This window comes from Colletotrichum higginsianum, chromosome 3 (genome assembly GCF_001672515.1).
Source record: "Colletotrichum higginsianum IMI 349063 chromosome 3, whole genome shotgun sequence".
NCBI lineage: Eukaryota > Fungi > Ascomycota > Sordariomycetes > Glomerellales > Glomerellaceae > Colletotrichum > Colletotrichum higginsianum.
The window spans coordinates 2,707,954-2,725,592 of NC_030956.1; the positions used below are offsets into that span (position 1 = coordinate 2,707,954).

At 57.0% G+C, this 17,639-nt stretch overlaps 2 protein-coding genes across 2 annotated transcripts; both read left to right on the forward strand.

Annotated features, from left to right (window-relative positions):
• Window positions 1–1,591: 1,591 nt before the first annotated feature.
• Window positions 1,592–4,965, forward strand: CH63R_04359 (Copper radical oxidase; the record flags this gene model as incomplete). The annotated part of the gene is made up of 2 exons (XM_018299334.1): window positions 1,592–3,815; window positions 3,869–4,965. 2 exons carry the CDS (start codon window positions 1,592–1,594, stop codon window positions 4,963–4,965), a joined length of 3,321 nt encoding a protein of 1,106 aa, XP_018160580.1.
• A 1,436-nt stretch (window positions 4,966–6,401) lies between these two features.
• On the forward strand, window positions 6,402–8,256 carry CH63R_04360 (D-sorbose; the record flags this gene model as incomplete). The annotated part of the gene is made up of 5 exons (XM_018299335.1): window positions 6,402–6,730; window positions 6,802–6,945; window positions 7,028–7,646; window positions 7,726–7,781; window positions 8,046–8,256. The coding sequence occupies 5 exons, from the start codon at window positions 6,402–6,404 to the stop codon at window positions 8,254–8,256; spliced, it is 1,359 nt and encodes a 452-aa protein (XP_018160581.1).
• Window positions 8,257–17,639: the final 9,383 nt, after the last annotated feature.

Below are 17,639 nucleotides of genomic sequence, written 5' to 3' on the forward strand. Positions count from 1 at the left end.
AAAGGTATCGTGTGGTGTGATGACAGCGGGTGGGGAGCCCTGAATGGGACGACTGACAGGGCGATAAGGCGAGTGTCGACAACTTGAGCTCGAGACTGGTATCTCGTGACGATATGCAGTCAGTGCCTCGCTATCCGCGCGAATTTGTACACGCCAACTTGAAAACACAAGTATGCATATTAGACCGTTGTTGCCAAAGAGGCACGCCGCTTTGAACGCACAAAGTAGGCCCGGAGACACTGCGTTGGATTTCAGAAACCGTCACCAGGTTGGGCATCGACATGCCGTTGGAGCCGGGTTTGCCGTGGTGCTGTAGACGGAGGCGTCCGTGTCCCCATCTTCCTCTTACCAGAGACGCATCCCCTTCGGATAAGAGAAATCGGCAAGGCCAACGTCGCGGGAGCATTACGCAAGCTGCAAGGCGATGGGAAGTGGATGCGTGTATATGCGTCAGCTGATGCGCCATTGTTGACATGGCATCAATAGTTTGCGGTCGGCAAGACAAGGGAAGGGCAACTCGGCCCAAGTCGGGCACCACACCAGGTTCCCGATCCAGACTCGAGAGGCAGAAGTCAGGGTAGCCTTCTTGACGTTATCTGTTGACTCGGCCCAAGAACAAGTACCGAGGGTCCTTTTCCATTGCAAATGCGCCAACGGATTGGATGTGATTCCCACGGCTGCATGAGTCTGCAGCCCCCCCAGATGCCGGAATGCAATCTATTGCTTCACGCGCCATTGTGCCATCTCACCGCTAGCGGATCTCGACGGTATCATGAACCAACCCAAGTAAGGTTAATCGAGGTAGGTAAGCAGTAAGCATCGCTCAGGGGCAGGGGGCCGGCACCCCTGGTTCCTCCCACATTGCGGCTGGCACCGACAGCAGCCACAAAATGCCCGAGGCCAATCAGTGCAGTCAGATTGCTCTTTGTGACTTCTCAGGTCCAATGAGAGAGCTACGCTAACTCGAAAAGGGAAGGAAGGGTCCTGGCAATCCTGGGCTGACTTTGCCAAAAATACGAAGACTCTCACTCTCACTCACTCACTCACTCACTCACACCCACGATGGCCCATCCATCACCTTCGACCACTAGTCGCCCTCGGACGATGGAGACTGCTATCCTTGCCGGCCCTGGAGGCTTCTCATCTCAGCCCAGACCTGCCCAGATTGCCTAGATCACCCGTCCTGCCGCTATTCCACGCGGTCAGTGCCTCGTTGTCGCCACGGTTCCGCCATGCCAGCCTGATCTCCTCTCTCCCGCGCGTTGGCGTAAAGCTGCCGCCGCATGGAACCGCCGAGTTCCTTTGTTTAGCCGGCTTCTCGCAGTCTGGGTTCCCAGGCACCGTACCATGTTTGTCTCTCATATCTAACGGCCAGCGGCCGTCTCCTCTCTCCTCCCCACCTCGCCCGCCTCCTTCTCTTCGTTGCGACCCTTCCACTCTCTTCTTCCTTATAGGTGCCATAATTCACCGGCCGATCCGTTCATCTGGACGGCCTAGTCCCTCGCTTGCACTCTGTAATTCTGTATCCTTCCTGTCTTGTGATCTTTCTACATCGTCGATCGTCGACGCTGAGGCATAGTATACCGCCATCATGAGGGTGAACCTTTCTCTGTTTCTCAGCCTCCTGGGCCTGGCATGCCAGGTCCAGGCCGATCCGACTTGGCCTTCAGATGTCGACGAGCTGGAGGAGATCATGTATCAGACGTTCAACGCCAGATCACGAAAGTTTGCCGACTCCGTCTTTCCTTGCAACAAGGGAATATCCGGCACAGGCCGTCAAACTGCTGCCGAATGGCTGAGAACCGCCTTTCACGACATGGCGCCCGCCAACAAGGGCGCAGGCGTAGGAGGCTTGGATGCGTCTATTCAGTATGAGCTGGCAACTACGTCCACCGGAGAGAATACCGGCCCTGCCTTCGCGTCTTCGTTGACCTTCTTTGCGCCCTACCTGACCCGCAAGAGCAGTATGTCGGATCTGATCGCCCTCGGAGTGTACACCTCTGTGCTGTCCTGCGGCGGCCCATCGATCGCCTTGCGTTCTGGTCGCATCGACGCGGCCGTGAGAGGCGCCATCGGCGTGCCGCAGCCCGGCAACGCCATTTCCATCTTCCGGACACAGTTTGACCGCATGGGGTTCACGCCTCAGGAGATGGTCCAGGTGACGGCCTGCGGTCACACCATTGGCGGTGTGCATTCGGCCGAGAATCCAACCATCGTCCCCGTCGGCACTTTTGCCAACGGCATGGCACCCATGGACACGACAGCCGGCGTTTTCGACAGCAAGATCGTTACCGAGTATCTCGACGGCACCACCACGAATCCGCTCGTCTTTACCATAGGCACCGCCCGAAACATGAATTCTGACTTCAAGGTTTTCAACTCGGATAACGCGACGATGCGTGCCATGGCCGACAACGCTGTCTTCAAATCCGTTTGCAAAACGATGTTCGAGAAGATGATCGATACCGTGCCGTCTGGCGTCGCCCTCAGCGATGCTATCAAGCCCTATACGGTCAAGCCGGTCGAGCTCCAGCTCTCCCTTGCCTCTCCTTCCACCATGCAGCTCAAGGGCTACATCCGTGTTCGAACGACCGACATACCGCTGGGTGACATTGCGGGCCTGACAGTAAACTACAAGACCAGGGACGGGAGCTCTACCTGCGGATCCGGCAATTGCGTCTTCACGCTCTCGGTCCTAGGCATTTCCCGAGGCCTGGAAGACAACTTCGCCTGGTTTCCAATTACTCAGACCTTCCCCGTCAGCACGGGTATCTCCTCTTTCACCGTCACCATCAACAAGAATGACGGCTCGAGCACTCTTTTCAACAACAACGGCAACGGGTACCCCTTGCAGGATGGCATCTTTCTCCAACAGCCCCAGAGCTGCCTCCTGCAGACGACTGGTGACGCCACCTTTGTCGCTGCAGTCCGCAATGACCGAGCATCCCTTCCGGTCAGGGTGGAGATCTCATACAAGACGAAGCGCACGAACAGTGTTGTGCCTCTATTGAGCAAGATGACCATCGACATGGTCAAGGGGGACTGTCGAGGCAGCTACACTTTCTTCACCGTCACCACCAATATCCCCGGCGGTCTCAGCTTCGAGTCGACCATGGACTTCATCAGTGGAGAAGGCGCCTCCGCCTTGGTCGACTCTTTCAAGAAGGCCGACCCCATCGGAGGCACCTGCGCAGCGTGGTCGGGAGGATCTGGCACTTGCAACGGCGTCACCGTTTCCTCTACCGCAACACCGACGACCTCGTCAGCCTCTCGCACATCCAGCACTGTTCCCACCGCCACTCTCCATCATCGGGAGACTATGGGTGGGTACAAGCTTGTTTCCTGCTGGACCGAGGCCTCGGGTGGCCGCGCCCTCACCGGCGCCGCCTTCGCTTACGACGGCATGACGCTGGACAGCTGCATGGCGAACTGCACCGGATTCGACTACTGGGGTACTGAGTATGGGCGCGAGTGCTACTGTGGCAACTCCCTGGCTGCCTCTACTACTTCGGCTCCCTTGAGCGACTGCAGCATGCAGTGCTCCGGCGATTCGACGCAGTACTGCGGAGCTGGCAACCGTATCGAGCTGTACTCGACCACGGCCACTCGCAGTAGCAGCTCGACGCCGGCGCCGACAGCAACTCTTGCCCATATCAACACCGTCGGCAAGTATTCGTTCATGGGTTGCCACACCGAGGCCGATGGTGGCCGTGCTCTACGGGCTGCTCAGACCGCTGGCGACGACATGACGCTGGAGAAGTGTGCCGCATTCTGCTCCGACTACACCTTCTTTGGCACCGAGTATGGTCGCGAATGTGAGTGCGACCCGATGCTCTTGTGATAGGGCAAAGACTAACGCTATTTACAGGCTACTGTGGCAACGAACTGCAGGCTACCAGTAAGACCGCTCCTCTCAGCGAGTGCAACATGAAGTGCGCCGGCAACCCGTACCAGTACTGCGGCGACGGCAACCGTCTCGAGCTTTTCAAAGTCAGCAGCTCCTCTTCTACCGCTGTCACGTCGACGTCGTCCGCGACACCCACATCCAGCTCCGCGACCTCTTTCAGTGCCCAGGCAGGGACGCCATCTTCAACCTCTACAGCACCAATAACCAGCTCATCGCATCTCTCGAGCTCGTCGGAGCACCCTTCTGAAGTCCTCAGCACCACCTCATCCACCAGCTCATTGCCGCATTTCACCTCTGCGGCTTCTGAATCAAGCAGCCACGCCGAGCCTTCTAGCAGCTTGACTACGAGCTCACCCCCAACTTCTTCGGCCCCATCGTCTTCCAGCAGTGTGCCTTCCAGCACCAGGACCTCAAGTTCGACGAGCACCGTCCCCACGCTGGCTCACAAGCCTACCGTTTCTCCTTTCACATTGGTGGGCTGTTGGACAGAAGGCAACGGCGTGCGTGCATTGAGCCAAAAGAACTACGCTTCCGGAGACAACATGACACTGGAGTACTGCGCATCCTACTGTTCAAACTACAAATACTTTGGGACTGAATACAGCAGTGAATGCTTCTGCGGCAACTCCCTCGCTCCGTCCAGTTCAGAGGCCCCCTTGGCCGACTGCGGCATGACCTGCAGCGGCAACCAGTACGAATACTGCGGCGGAGGCAACAGGCTGACCTTGTACCGATCCGACAAACAAGTAACAGATCCCACTCAGCCGGCCACCGCTGGAGCGTACACGTTCCTTGGCTGCCGTACGGAGCCCGCGCAGGGCGGACGCGCCCTGGACGCGAAGGCCACTGCCTCGGATAAGATGACAAACGAAGCGTGTGCGGCGTTCTGTGACGGCTACAGCTACTTCGGTACAGAATACGGCGGCGAATGCTACTGTGGCAACACGCTGCCTGTGACCTCCCTCGAGGCGCCGGCGAGCGACTGCAGCATGATTTGCACAGGATCAACCACTGAGTATTGCGGTAACGGCAACCGCCTATCGGTGTATAAGAAGTGACGGATTGAAGGCCGGAAAGGAATTGGGATTTGAAGACTCGAAATTTTCTGAGCATACGGCAAGGGGGGTACTGTAGCCGACCCAGGCTACTGGTGGGAATGATCAGAGACAACCATGATGATACCTATTTGGCTTTACATATGTCCAGCCATTTTCTTTTATATATTTAACATTAATGAACACACTTTGGTAGACAAGCGGATGGAGTGTTTTGCCACAATGATACAGACACCCGTCCTGTGCAATTTTACGGGCACGACTTACAGAACCGGGACGCAGCCGGCTGACGGTGTTCAGTTTGGTCTAAAGACTCGCGACAGACGACGCTCTGTGTATCTCTAGTCAAAGAAGAGAAAGGAGGAGGAGGAGGAGGAGTGCCCTCGCATGGAGCAATGTATAAAGACTGCAGCCCGTTGTTGCAGCAGTCCCACGGATCGTATTGCAGAGTGGTAGTATGCGCGATGACTGTGCCTACCTGGGTGAAAATGACAATAGTGACCAACTCATTTGACCCATACCTCGTCAAACCATGTCTTGGACATGATACACCAGCCAGAAGCCGGCCACTGACATTCTTTGGGAACGGAAATATGAAATGGCCCCGGGGCCCGTCCCGCCGGTCTCCGACGGCGATGAAGCTCCCAGGTGTCCAACCTGTCCGAGAGGCCCTCTGGTCTCTCCATCGTCCGGGCCCACGGACGGGGAGTCCGACGCTGCCTTCACCGGGAGGCGTGACGTCCGGCTCCGTCTCGGAAAGGGGATCTTCAGCGCAGGCACGCAACCCTCGGCCTGCTGTCCCGATCGCCTAGGATATGCGAACGACAACGACCGGACGCGAGAAGGAAGAGAGGACGAGCATGCGAGGCCATGAGCACGCATCGGAAACGGCAGAGGCGCAAGGGAGAAAGGGGGTCGATCCCACTGAAGGAAGACTGGGAGGCAATGGCTTGCTCGTATGAGAACAGGAACCTGAGGGGGGGGGGGGGGGGGGGGGGGGGGCGACGCTGCTGAGCCGTCAAATGGCCATATAGCGCTCGAATAACCGAGATGGAACCAACCAAGTACGACGATTCCCTGCGTAAGGATGGATCGTGGGTGCGAAAAGAATCTCTTGCTTCGCCACGACGGATGTCAGTGCCAAGTGCTGCATGTCATATAACAGGACGCGCCTTCTAGGTCGTGAACACCAGCAAGACTCTACATCCGCGCACATCGTCTGATGCCCCCGACCAAGAAAGCACAAAAATCAGGCTGACCACCACCAGCCAGCGGCGACGGCGAGGACGTCGTCGAGCCGTGTCCCGAAAACACCGTCGAATATCCCGCCCAGAGCTGAGGACAAGGGGGGCCACTCGCCACGCCAAATCTGTCTACGAGGGCCATCCCCGAGTAAGATAGGGACGCAGCGTTGGCGACGGCGTCCTGGCGCCGCACTCATGAAGTTCAAGGTGTCGCTTGGTGTATCGCGCGCATCGTGTGAGCCAGGACGGACCAACGAACCACCTCGAGCCCCTCAATGTCATCCAACTGATACCGATGTTATTAAGTGCGTCGACCATCCTTCTTTCAAGGTATCCGGACGTCGACGCAACATCGTTTGGCAGAGTGCGGCGAAACAATACGCCGATGTCCCGCGTACCAGAGGGGGATGGAAAATGCCAACGACGTTTGAGCACGCGCGCGCGCCCCCATTGTCCCAACACCAAACCAACATTGGTGGTAGCACCGTTTCTCACGATTCAGAGAGTGTGCGTAGAACCAAGGGGTAATTTATCACACTTGTGACCACTTCGGCCTGCCGTCCATCAACGGTGGTTGTCTTCCACACCGGCAAAGGATAATCGCGGACGTGGCCGGCAACCCCGCCTTCCAGCGAGTCGCCTGGGGCATCTCACACATCGAGGACGAGCCATACATGATGGCGCCCGGAATGGACCACCTCATACTAGTTGGAGCATGCTACGTCGACACAGTCATGAGGTATGACAGCTCCCGCCTTCTCCCGCCCTCCCCACCAACTCGTCTCATTGTAAGAGTCCTTGAGACTAACTAATCGCGCTAGCGTTCCTCACTTCCCTGAAGAGGACTCAAAGTTACGAGCATCGAGCCTGCGTGTCCGTCGGGGAGGCAACTGCCCCAACACGGTCGAAGTCCTCCAGCAGCTCATTGCCGAGGATCCGCCCAAGTCACCCCCCTCGAGGCCCCTGCGAATACATCTCGTCTCTCCTTTGCCGGAACGTCAATCGCAGGCAACAGCCCAGATCGTTGCCTCGCTCTGTCCTACAACCGGGGACGCCTCGCAGCCAAAGGACGAGGACGACGGCCCGCCGGCAGTCAGCTTCGATCACTGTCTCTTCCGCAAGGGCCACCAGGCGCCAGCGAGCAGCTACATCCTCCGTAGCGAGGCGGCGGGCACCCGGACCATCGTCAACCACAATAGTCTGCCCGAGATGACGGCCGATGAGTTCCTGCGCGTCGCCGAGGCGTTCAAGGGCCGCGGGCGTACATGGTGGCATTTCGAGGGGCGGATCCCGGAGACAACGCTTAAGTGCATTCGCCTGCTGAGGCGGGTGCTGGACGACGTGACCATCAGCGTCGAGGTCGAGAAACCCGGACGGCCGGGGTTGAGAGAGCTCGCCGCCGAGGCGGAGGTTGTCTTCTACTCCAAAAGCTGGGCCGAGGTGCGTCACTTGACGGCCGCCGCTTGCGGCCGTGAACACTGATGTGAACATTGAACTGAACGCTACTGACGGTTCCCAGGACTGTGGGTATACATCCGCTGAAGCCTGCCTGAGGAGCGAGATCCTGCCGCAAGCGTGAGTCGATCACTGAGAGAGAGAGAGCCCCCTCCTCAACGAATGTGTGCTAATTGCAAGATGGGCAGATCATTGGCAATTAGCACCTGGGGGTCCGAGGGAGCGTCGTGCCTCACCCTCAAGGATCAACAACTGTTTGTGTGCCCGGTGAAGACGCCGGTCATACAAGTTGTCGAGTGAGAAGTCGCCCTTTGGCCGTGCTTTGGCCATGCCATGCCATGCCACGGCAACAAGAACTGTTTTCGACTGACTAAACCTCTGCAGCTCGGTAGGTGCGGGAGATACGTTCGTGGCAGGCATGCTTTACGGGCTGATATGCCAGTCCGACACTTGGGACACGGCCGACAAGTTGGGCTACGCAGTCGAGCTGGCTACGCTCAAGGTCCAGCGGGAGGGGTTCGGTGGGCTGGGAAATGACATACAAAGTCGTGTTGGCGGTGGGTCGTCCGTATCGGATCAGGCCAGGCGCCGTTGAGACTCGAGCTCGTCGCGGCGGACGCTCCGGGTTGCCCCCCGGTGCCGTGGATGGATAGGAGAAGTGCCTCGGCCGGTGGACTAGAAACGGGCAGGGCAAGGTGGGCTTAATGCCAGTGCCCACAATCGCCAGGATTCGGAGGACACCCGACACGCGAGCAAGTGAGAAGGACAGCAAAGGGCGAGGAAGGCCGAAAGTTATCCGCCCCAGGGCAGGCCGATGGGGTCGACCGTCGGCGGTCGCGCCTGTCGCAAACCCGTGGAAGAGGAGAGCTGGAGGGGGTCCCTATGTGGAGCAGAAAAAGGCGGTGTGTACAGCACAAAGTACGCTACGCTGTGGGCAGTCAGGAGGCAACCTCCTGTTACGAAGTAGACCAAGTCAAGCCGGGTCAGCAAGCAGATATTGGAGTTAGTTAGCATCCTGACCTGCCGGGCCATGTTGCCGCAAGCGGTCACAACGTGTCGTTGCGGTGCTCTCGATGGGGCGAGAGGGGTGTGACAGGTTGAGTGAACCCGCATCGATGCGTGCCGGTGCTTCGATGCAGCTTGAAGATGGCGCACCTCACGCGGGGCCCGCGAGGGCGTACAAGGCTGCATATGGCCTGATGCAGCCGATAGTAGCACGCGCATGCCCCCTGGAAAATAGTAATAAGGAAGAAGAAGAAGAAGAGGGAGAGTGTTTGAAGTTCCGCTTGTCACGAGGTCCGAGACGCGTACGGGGAAGCAGCGGAATGCTCATTGCAGGAATCTTGACCGCATCAGCGACCCGGGTCTACAGACGTGTATGCGTTGCATCACTACGATTTTGACCTTGCTTCCGGTGAAGCGGGGGGAGACTGCTCATTCCGTTCCCTCACATCAAACGGTAGCATGGGTACGCAAGCCGATGAAGTAGCAGGAGCTGTACACCCCGACATGAAGCGCGAAGTTGTCCGGTCAGATAGAAGTTGAACCAAGAGAGGGGGAGGGGGGGGGGGGGGGGGTATTGCAGCTTCGCGTGACTCCGAAGAGGCTTCAACCGGGCTGCAGGGAGGGCATGGGTCTGTGGAAATGAGGAGAGAGAGGAGGATTCATACAAGACTGAAGGTCTCGAGATGGTGGCGGACGGAGATGGGCTGACTGTCGTCGCCCCGCGGCGATTCAAGCGCCTTGCTTCTTTTTTTCCCTGCCTTGGATGTTCTGTGGGGCCGTCGCGACATTTTCTCTGTAACTCCTTGAATTTTTCATCGTAGGTTCTTGGTACACTTTCCTGACCAGGCCGAGAAGGGTCGTCAGTGTGACGCTTGATTACTTGTGTTCGTGTCTTGGTGATATGGACCATTGAGCCAGAGCGAGTCATATCGATGGGAATCCACAAGCCCCTCCTAGGGTGCCGCATTTGTTTGCTCCCCTCAGCCGCCGGGCATCCGGTACAATAGGGTGGTCAGAGCAGCGATGCTAGACGATCACACATGATGCTGCTCGTCGTTATTTTCTCAACTTCAACGCCATGACGTATCCTATGGTGATTGCTGGCAAGTGGGTGAGAGAATTGACAGCGTGACGATTCGTATGGGCAGCAGGAGAGCGTTTGTGGACCATTTGAAAGTGGTGCCACAGGGTAGAGGCCCCCCTTGAAGGTAGGAAGGGATGGAGGCTGTTAATGATGGTCGATGGATTGCGGTTGAAGTTCCGAAGGTCAAGGCGGTGGGCGGTGCCTGGTGGCAAAACAATGGAACGCCCGAGACCAGAGTGACGGCATGCAGTGAAGCGTCCCCGACACTGTTTGTCAGTCATGGGTATTGTAGTGGACGAAAGGGAGCGGGTTTGTGCCGTGTCACTGTATCCGTACTCGGTGGCTTAGTTGCGACCCCCCCTCCCCCCCGAACGAACCGGCAGTGGGAAGGGGGGAGAGTTCGGAGACGGCTGGCCAGGCGGCTGCAGCTTCAGAAACACGGTGCTGAGCCCAATTCGGCTGGGATGTGGATGCGAAGGTCTCGTCTCCTGGTCGGGGTAAGACGGCGTAGTACGGACACTTACTCCGTAGTGTGCTTGGAAATGGAGCGAAAGACTCTTGGTAAGACCAAGGTTTGGGTGTGACTAGGAAGGGCAGGAGAACTGCACGCCGCCTTTCTTGGGGTCTAACTTGGGGAAGCATGGCACCGCCCGGCGCCCGTCCCCATCTCCGCACGTCGTGCACGGTAACTTGGCAGGTCATGAAGGTTGCAGGACGGAGAGCAAGGTGAGGGAGGGGGCGTCAGTGTAACGCGGTATATCGAAACGAAGGGCCAAAAGCCGAGCAGGCTGCTTCGACCAGCGAGCGACGGAGGGAGAGTGGGCGTCGAGTAACCTCGTCGCACTTGGCAAAAGGGGACAAAAAAAAAGCAAAACCGAACGAGTGGAATGCAACGGTGCCCGCAGATGGTCCGGTCGCCTTAGTCGCGGCTACTCGAGGGCAGCTGCAAGGAAATGGCGCAGCAGGTGTATCGGATACCCCAGCGTCCATAGCATGGCATGCCGCCCTGCCCCGCCTTTGGTGGTACCAGGTAGTAGTAGTAATGGCGGTGGTGGTGGTGGTAGTGATGGACTCTCCATACCTGTACAGGCGTTGCGGCTTGGTTCTGGTGCAAGGGTTGATGATTTACCGGCGTCTCGCTGGTTCGTCTCTGGTTGGAGCGAGTCGCATCCGGAAGGGCATCATGTCGACCAGGATAAGGCAGCGTAGTCGGGAAGAGCAAATGTGTGGGGGCGAAAGAGCGGATAGCTTCCTGACTGCTTGCCTAGGTACGTATCTCACTGTTAGTGAGCACTGAGCAGTGTGGGTTCTGCTGCGGGATCCACAATCGCCGCTGGCGTTGGCGTCGCCCGTACCTGAGTGAAAAGGTGTGTACCCGCTCCTGGAAGGGAGGGGGGCGAGTGAAGAGAGGCGTGACCTGTCATCAAGGAGAGTGAATCGTCAAGGTAGCAAGCATCAAGCAGCAATAGCAACGGTGGCAGCGGCAGCCAGCGGTCACGGCCCATTTAGCGGCGGCGGTAGCCGGTTAGCTTTTTCTTCTTTTGGGGTGAAACTGAGATACTTAGTGCGTCACTTGGTAGTCGACGCGTGGAGAGCAGGGGGGCGAGGTACACATATCGAGGAATCAGCCTTTCCAGTGCTTCATCGATGCTGTGCGAGTCTCTAAAAGCACCCCCTGCCCCCCCCCCCCCCCTCCCGTTTACACGCCACCCCGTCCCGGGGCCCTTCTCGCCTCTCGTCGTCGCGAGGAGGCGGTGCCCCACGCTCCATCGATCGCCCACTCGGGCCTCGGGGTCTCCGATACTTGTAGATGGCTGCCGGCCTTGTCCAAAGCATCCCAAAAATGGTGCTCAAATGAGGTACCGAGTACTTTGCGCCAACCGCTGTAACGTCTACAGTCCGGCGTCCCATCACCTTCCAAAGAATGGGAGAAAAAAGCAGAAGAAAGGAAAAGAAGACCCCGTCGCGAATATCCATGTCCAGTTTGGCAGAAGGGCCGTCGCCTTCTTCCTGCGACGAGTCATGATCTGCAGCGCAAACTTGCTGAGCAGTGAGCACCAGCCCAAAGCCCCAAAGCCCAGACAATCTCGTTCTTGCTCCAGCCTTCCGATCCGGGTTTCTGGGAACCGTGCCAGCAACTTCCGCATCGTCGCTTGGAACAAACATGCTTTCGGCGCATCGTGAGATAACCTCGACGACACTCAATCTTGCTAGAATATCTTACACGTCGTTTGCCGGCGTTTGAAAGGCTTCCCCCGCTGCCTGTGTCAGTTCCTGTGCCCGACCGTTGTTGACGTGTGCACTTCTAGTTTGTCGACTCCTGCTGTCCTGTTAGTTATCCTGTAACGTAGACCCCTACCGCATTTACAAATCCCCGTCACTTCGTTTTCCCCTCGGGCTCGACGGAATCCTCAATGTGACGGTCTACAGCTAGGACCTTGAGACACTGACAGACTAGACGGAGGTACTCCGGTAGCTTGGCCATGCCTGCACCCGGCTTGTCCACAATGAAGAACGCCTCGATTGCCATCAGTCTCCGGCGACACACCTAAAAACGAGCAAGGTGTTGGGCCCATGACACTGGTTTAAAGAGTGGGTGGCACCAACCGAAAACCCCTTTCTATCAAAGTAGATGTCCTTCCCTCCTTGTCTCCCTTTCTCGACCAGGGGGGTGGGGGCTTCCTCATCTCCGACATAACCCCCTGGCAGTTCAGCACGTTGAATTCTCTGGGGCCGGGACCAGGGCCAGGGGATTTGACCCCCCCTTTGCTTCGTGACAAGCCATGGCCAATTCATGGCCAGCATTCGGAACAAGTGTGTGCTGGCTCCCGCATTCGGCCGGGTTGAATGCATAGTTGCGGGCAACTACATTTGCCGCCGCATGGTGTCGCGGACGGTCCATTCGCTCCCAGCCTGCGTCTACATCGTACACTTCTGCAAGTACGTACTGTCAAGTACTGAACGCTGCCCGTCCTCTTGGAATTTCGCGAGCAAAGTGGGCCACCATGTGTGTTGGTACTTGGCTGCTGCTATCAATCCGTCACACTCTCTCAAGTGGAGGCCTCGGGAGAGAGAAACACGGAAGGGGCAGACAGAGAGTACTACCTCTCCAACGTGGAATATCTTGCCGGTCGCCAGCCTTTGTCGTCGTCAGCTGTCTGAAGCAGTTTGAGCCCGAAAAAAATACCGTCGAGCCAAGTGGAGGATGTAGTCGTCGTCGTCGTCGTCGTGCCCCTCCGTTGCATCGTCCCGAAAGAGTCCTCCGTACGAATGCATACTCCTAGTAGGTGCTTCTGTCAACCCGCCCCAATCCATGCACAAAGCCCGAATCGGTCGACAGGGGGAGGGAGGGTTTCTCTGAGTGGACCGTGCGTGAATAGTAGATCACCAGGTGGGGCTATCCCAACCAGGGCTAGTTGACTCTCGACAGTCTCGAGGCATTATAGGTGGAGGTCCCAAGAAATTGACATGCTGGACAAGAACTCAAGAAGGCTATTATCCCTACCATGTTTCATTCCCATCTCTTAGCCTCTGCCCCGTTAGTTCAACTTGACAATCAGGGCTGCTTTGTGTCTCTGAGATCCCTGGCCTTGCTGACTATCCGGAATGACAGCATGCGCATTAAAGTGGTTTGTCCCCCTTCTATTTTTATTGGATTTTATTCTTCATCGACTTCCTTCCTTCTTTGTGGAATGTACTTGTCGACAGACCTTAGTTTCATCGACGTCCTCACGGTCCTGCCCGGCCAGTACTTCTGGTATTCTTTGGGAAGGGAATCCCAAGCAAGGAACGCCAGACCACCCACCCTTCGCGCTCCAGAGTCCAGAAGCACAAACGGCCAAGCATGGGCCCTGACTTTTTTAGCTCCAAAGGCTCAAGGTAGCACCACCACGACGCGCCGGGGACTTGCCGTGACGAGGACTTGGGGGAAAGCGCAAAGGCTTGTCGGCATGGAATACGTCAGTGGTTCTCGGCGGCATTTTGGTTTACGCTTCGGTCGTTGCGTTGTCGATCTTACTCCCCGAGTAATCTTCTAATCTTGAAATTGAGGCACCCTGTGATGCACTGGCCAGATGCTTGAGAAACTGGCTTGCCCCCAATCACGGCTTCCACTTTCTCTTCGCTCGGAAAGTGCTCCACACTCAACACTAGACTCGTGGGTGTAGCACTGACGGCAGGGAGGCCGACGGCCACTTGGCTAGCACATTCATCCGTGAGAGGTCCCAAGGAGTGCCGGGTCGCGTCACGTCGTGTCGCGGCACTTTAGCGCTGAGACTGTGATACCGAGGGGATGAGATGGGAGAAGTGGGATGTAGGGGTGGGACTGGAACTTGGAACCTGGTCCGTTAACCAGTATCCGTTCCTGAGGAAGAAGAGATCAGCCGGTGAAGGTTGGCTAGAGGTTGTCCGATTCGCGCTGGTGCTTGGAACCACCACTGCTACTACAAGGTATCCGGCCGAAATAAAATACCCCTACCAGGTACTTCCAACCCACCCCAACTCTTACACCCCTACGACAGTACTTCTGGCAACCTGCTGGCTTGATAGTTGTTTTCCCCTCACAGAGTGTACTTATTCCATAAGTCATAAGGTTATATGCGGGGATAGACACAACAGGGGGCTTTTACTTACCCCTATTACCCTGTACGATGTAGCTTCCTGCGAATACTTACCATGTAGACCGGCACGGCCGGTACATGGGCACCAGCCGATCGAGGTGTACTCAGTCGAGTCGGGCAGGCCTGTATGGATTGTACCCTTGCCTCGGTGGTGCGGCCCTCGCAGTCGCATGAGGGAACTTGCAGGCTGATCAGCCTGTGAGTGCAACTTTGTCCAGCCACGCCCTCGTCTCTGGTAGGCTCTGGTGACAAAGGGCCCCTACTACACGTCTTTTGCATTGAATATATCACACAGCGAATGGGCACCGAAACATTGGATGCGAAATTGGTTGATCGAACCCGTGCCTTGATTAGTTTCGGAAGGATTGACTGGAGGCAGCTGACAACCAGCCACGCGTCCTTCTGGCATCGCGGACAGGACTTGTTTACTCTGCCATCTCTGTACCACTGGATGGACCTAGGTCCATTCTTGAGGCGCCTCACAGACACATAGCTCGCGGAATTCCTATTCATCCGGCAATGTGGAGGCTGTGTCCCCTCCACGTTATTTTCGTTTCGTAAGGGGCATGCAGCGAAGGGCATTGCGGTGTTTGTCCGTGTCTCCATCGACCGCAGTTGAGAAGGCCGCCCCCGTGTCGACGCGGATTGACAAGTCGCTGAGCAAGAGACGTAGCCATGCCGCCACTTGTCTAGAAGTGTGCGCATCTGGTAGTACACGGTACTTGACCGGGTACTTACTTAGTCCGCTTCTGAGAGTGGCAGGGCGCCCGCCCCTCGGTGGGTTGATGAGTCGATGAAGTCTTGGCCGAATTGGCTCCCGCTTGAGAAAGGGCAGAAGCGGATGTACAGGGGCTGGAACTGTCTAGCGGAAACTGGGCGGGTTGTCTTCCAGGTCCCTTCTGACGAAGATCATGCTGTGAAAGGCGGCGGGCGGCGGAGAGTGTGGCTTAGGTTTTAAAGATCCCGATGCTCAGTCGACGCCCATGGGCCGTTGGGCTCAAGGGAAACAAGGACTCCGAAGCAAGAAAAAGAGAGGGAGGGGGGTCATCAGGGTGATCAAGGCCACACCTCACTGATCACAGTGATCAGCCGTCTCCGCACCAATGTTGGGTGATGCAAGGATACGGGCTTACACCGTTAGCTTGCGGCGGGCCCTTGAAAGCCGGCACGTTGTCTGCTAGGGGGAACGCCTGCAATTCCTGCTCGAATGGACACGCCAGTTGATTCAAACACAACACCTGAGCAACAGCAGTGGCATCCGGCGGGCGGGAAGACGTGTTTTATGAGCAATGTACGGAAGTGAATGAGGCGCCAAGCTGCCGCAAGCAGCAGTGTGCGTCGAGGCCGGTTGATTTGCCATACAGCTGGGGGCAAATGGCCGACCTATTTTCGTGCGACAAGTCCATCTGTTTGCCTGATCTTTAATGCGGCTTGGGGCAGGTGATCTCTTTGTAGACCTGGAGCCGGGTGCAGTGAAAGGCGATAGCACTGCGATTGGACAGTTGTGGGTGCATTCCGCCCAAAGAAACCGCAGGAAATGTCGAACATTGTGCGATAGCAACCATGTGACGAGATTTGGTGGTCGACATTGATGCCTTGTGCCTCCACAAGTGCTGCATTTGTTGACTGCGCGTAGCGTCGCAGTAGTAATACGAGATTGATTTATTGGCAGTGAGCTTAGGGTGCAACAAGGATACTTGCAATGTTAGCAGGTTTGGCAAGGTCGACATTGATTGCCGAGTCGCACCGATCCTCACGGAGCGTCGGACATTGATGTGTTGCGCGGGTCACTGTTTGTCGAGAATGACTGAGAGCATCAAGTAAAACGAACAGTCCAGTTACCGATGCATGGAACGGCAGGGAGCCAGCAAGTGTCGAAACCGAGCATCACCGGCGCAGACACAGCGTCAACCGAAACATTGGATTGGATGAAGCAGGTACTAGTTAGTAGACGGGACCTTGGTTGAAAGCGCCGCTGAGGCCGGTCAGGAGTCAGGACACGCCGGGCGTAAAGAGGCGATGAAGCAGCTGATTGTCAAACGTGAGGGGTTGGAGGTGTGCTGCTGTTGCTGGTGCAAGACACGATCACTGCAGCATTCTCCTAGGTCAGCCGGTCATGCGTCGCTGCGTACCTATGGAGGTATGGGATATCCATCTGGTGGGATGGATGGATGGATGGAGGGAGGAGCTTGAGTCCAACTGAGAGACGAGAGGGATCCGCAGACACCGAAGAAGGTGAAGGAAAAGGGGGCGTGCAGCGGCACAACTTGAGGCCCTAGAGCATCTACACTAGGTACTGCGGTCCTCAGGCGAGTGAGCTACTCATGTTTGGTAGCCAGGCCTGGCTTGGCAATAGGACGGAACGAAGAGCAGAAAGAGACACGGGCGCACAACGCAACAACGAGGACAATTGTCACGTGCGCCGCTTGCCACTTTGTCATGTGTTGCAGCAGCAGCCTCTCCGTCCTCTCCTCCTTGACTAGCCGGCCTGAACTATTCATGGGTGCATGAAAATAATGAAGCATAGGGGCCCGATTCACCGCTGCGGCCCCAAGCTTTGCGGGCAGAGGTGGGTGCAAGCACAGGTGCAGGGCAGGTGCAGCCTGACTCCACGCTGCAGCAATTGCAGCCGCAGGACAAGAGGAAAACCGAATTCCCTGGGACCGCCCACCCGGCGTCAAGGCGACCCTGGTCGTGCTGGTTGATGGTGTACCTGTATTCAGAGATATTTACAGCTCGCTCGTCCGCAGAATGCTGCTGCCGCTGGAAGCGCCTGCTGAGGAAGACATTGCCAAGGGACGGGGAAAGTCCCTTGTACTAGCCGGGAGCCTACGCATTTGCGCGTACGAAGTAGCGAGGGACCAAACGAGTGCAGATATGCATCTTCGTTAATCATGTCGGAAGAAATGCAATACCCCCAGCCTAACTAGCCCAGTCGCAGGCAGAGATGGGGAAAGAGGCATCCTGGATCAGGGTCAGTGTGACCATGGTGAGAATGTGACGGACACCGTGACTATGTCGGCAGCGCATCCTCTCCTAATAGTTGATTTCAAGGGGAATAGGGTGTGAGAGGGCGTGGGCTGCGCTGAAGACGGAGGCTTCTGAGGTCAAGGATTGCCGGACGACGCACGAACGTCGGCCCTTTGGCTACCCTCGCGCGGGATTCGGAGCGAAAGCCAAACAAGAACTGCAAGCTACCGGGCGATCAAGGCTGGAGTTGGATCAAGAGAAGGCCAAGGAAGACAGGCCGACGGCTGGGTGAAGGTGGTA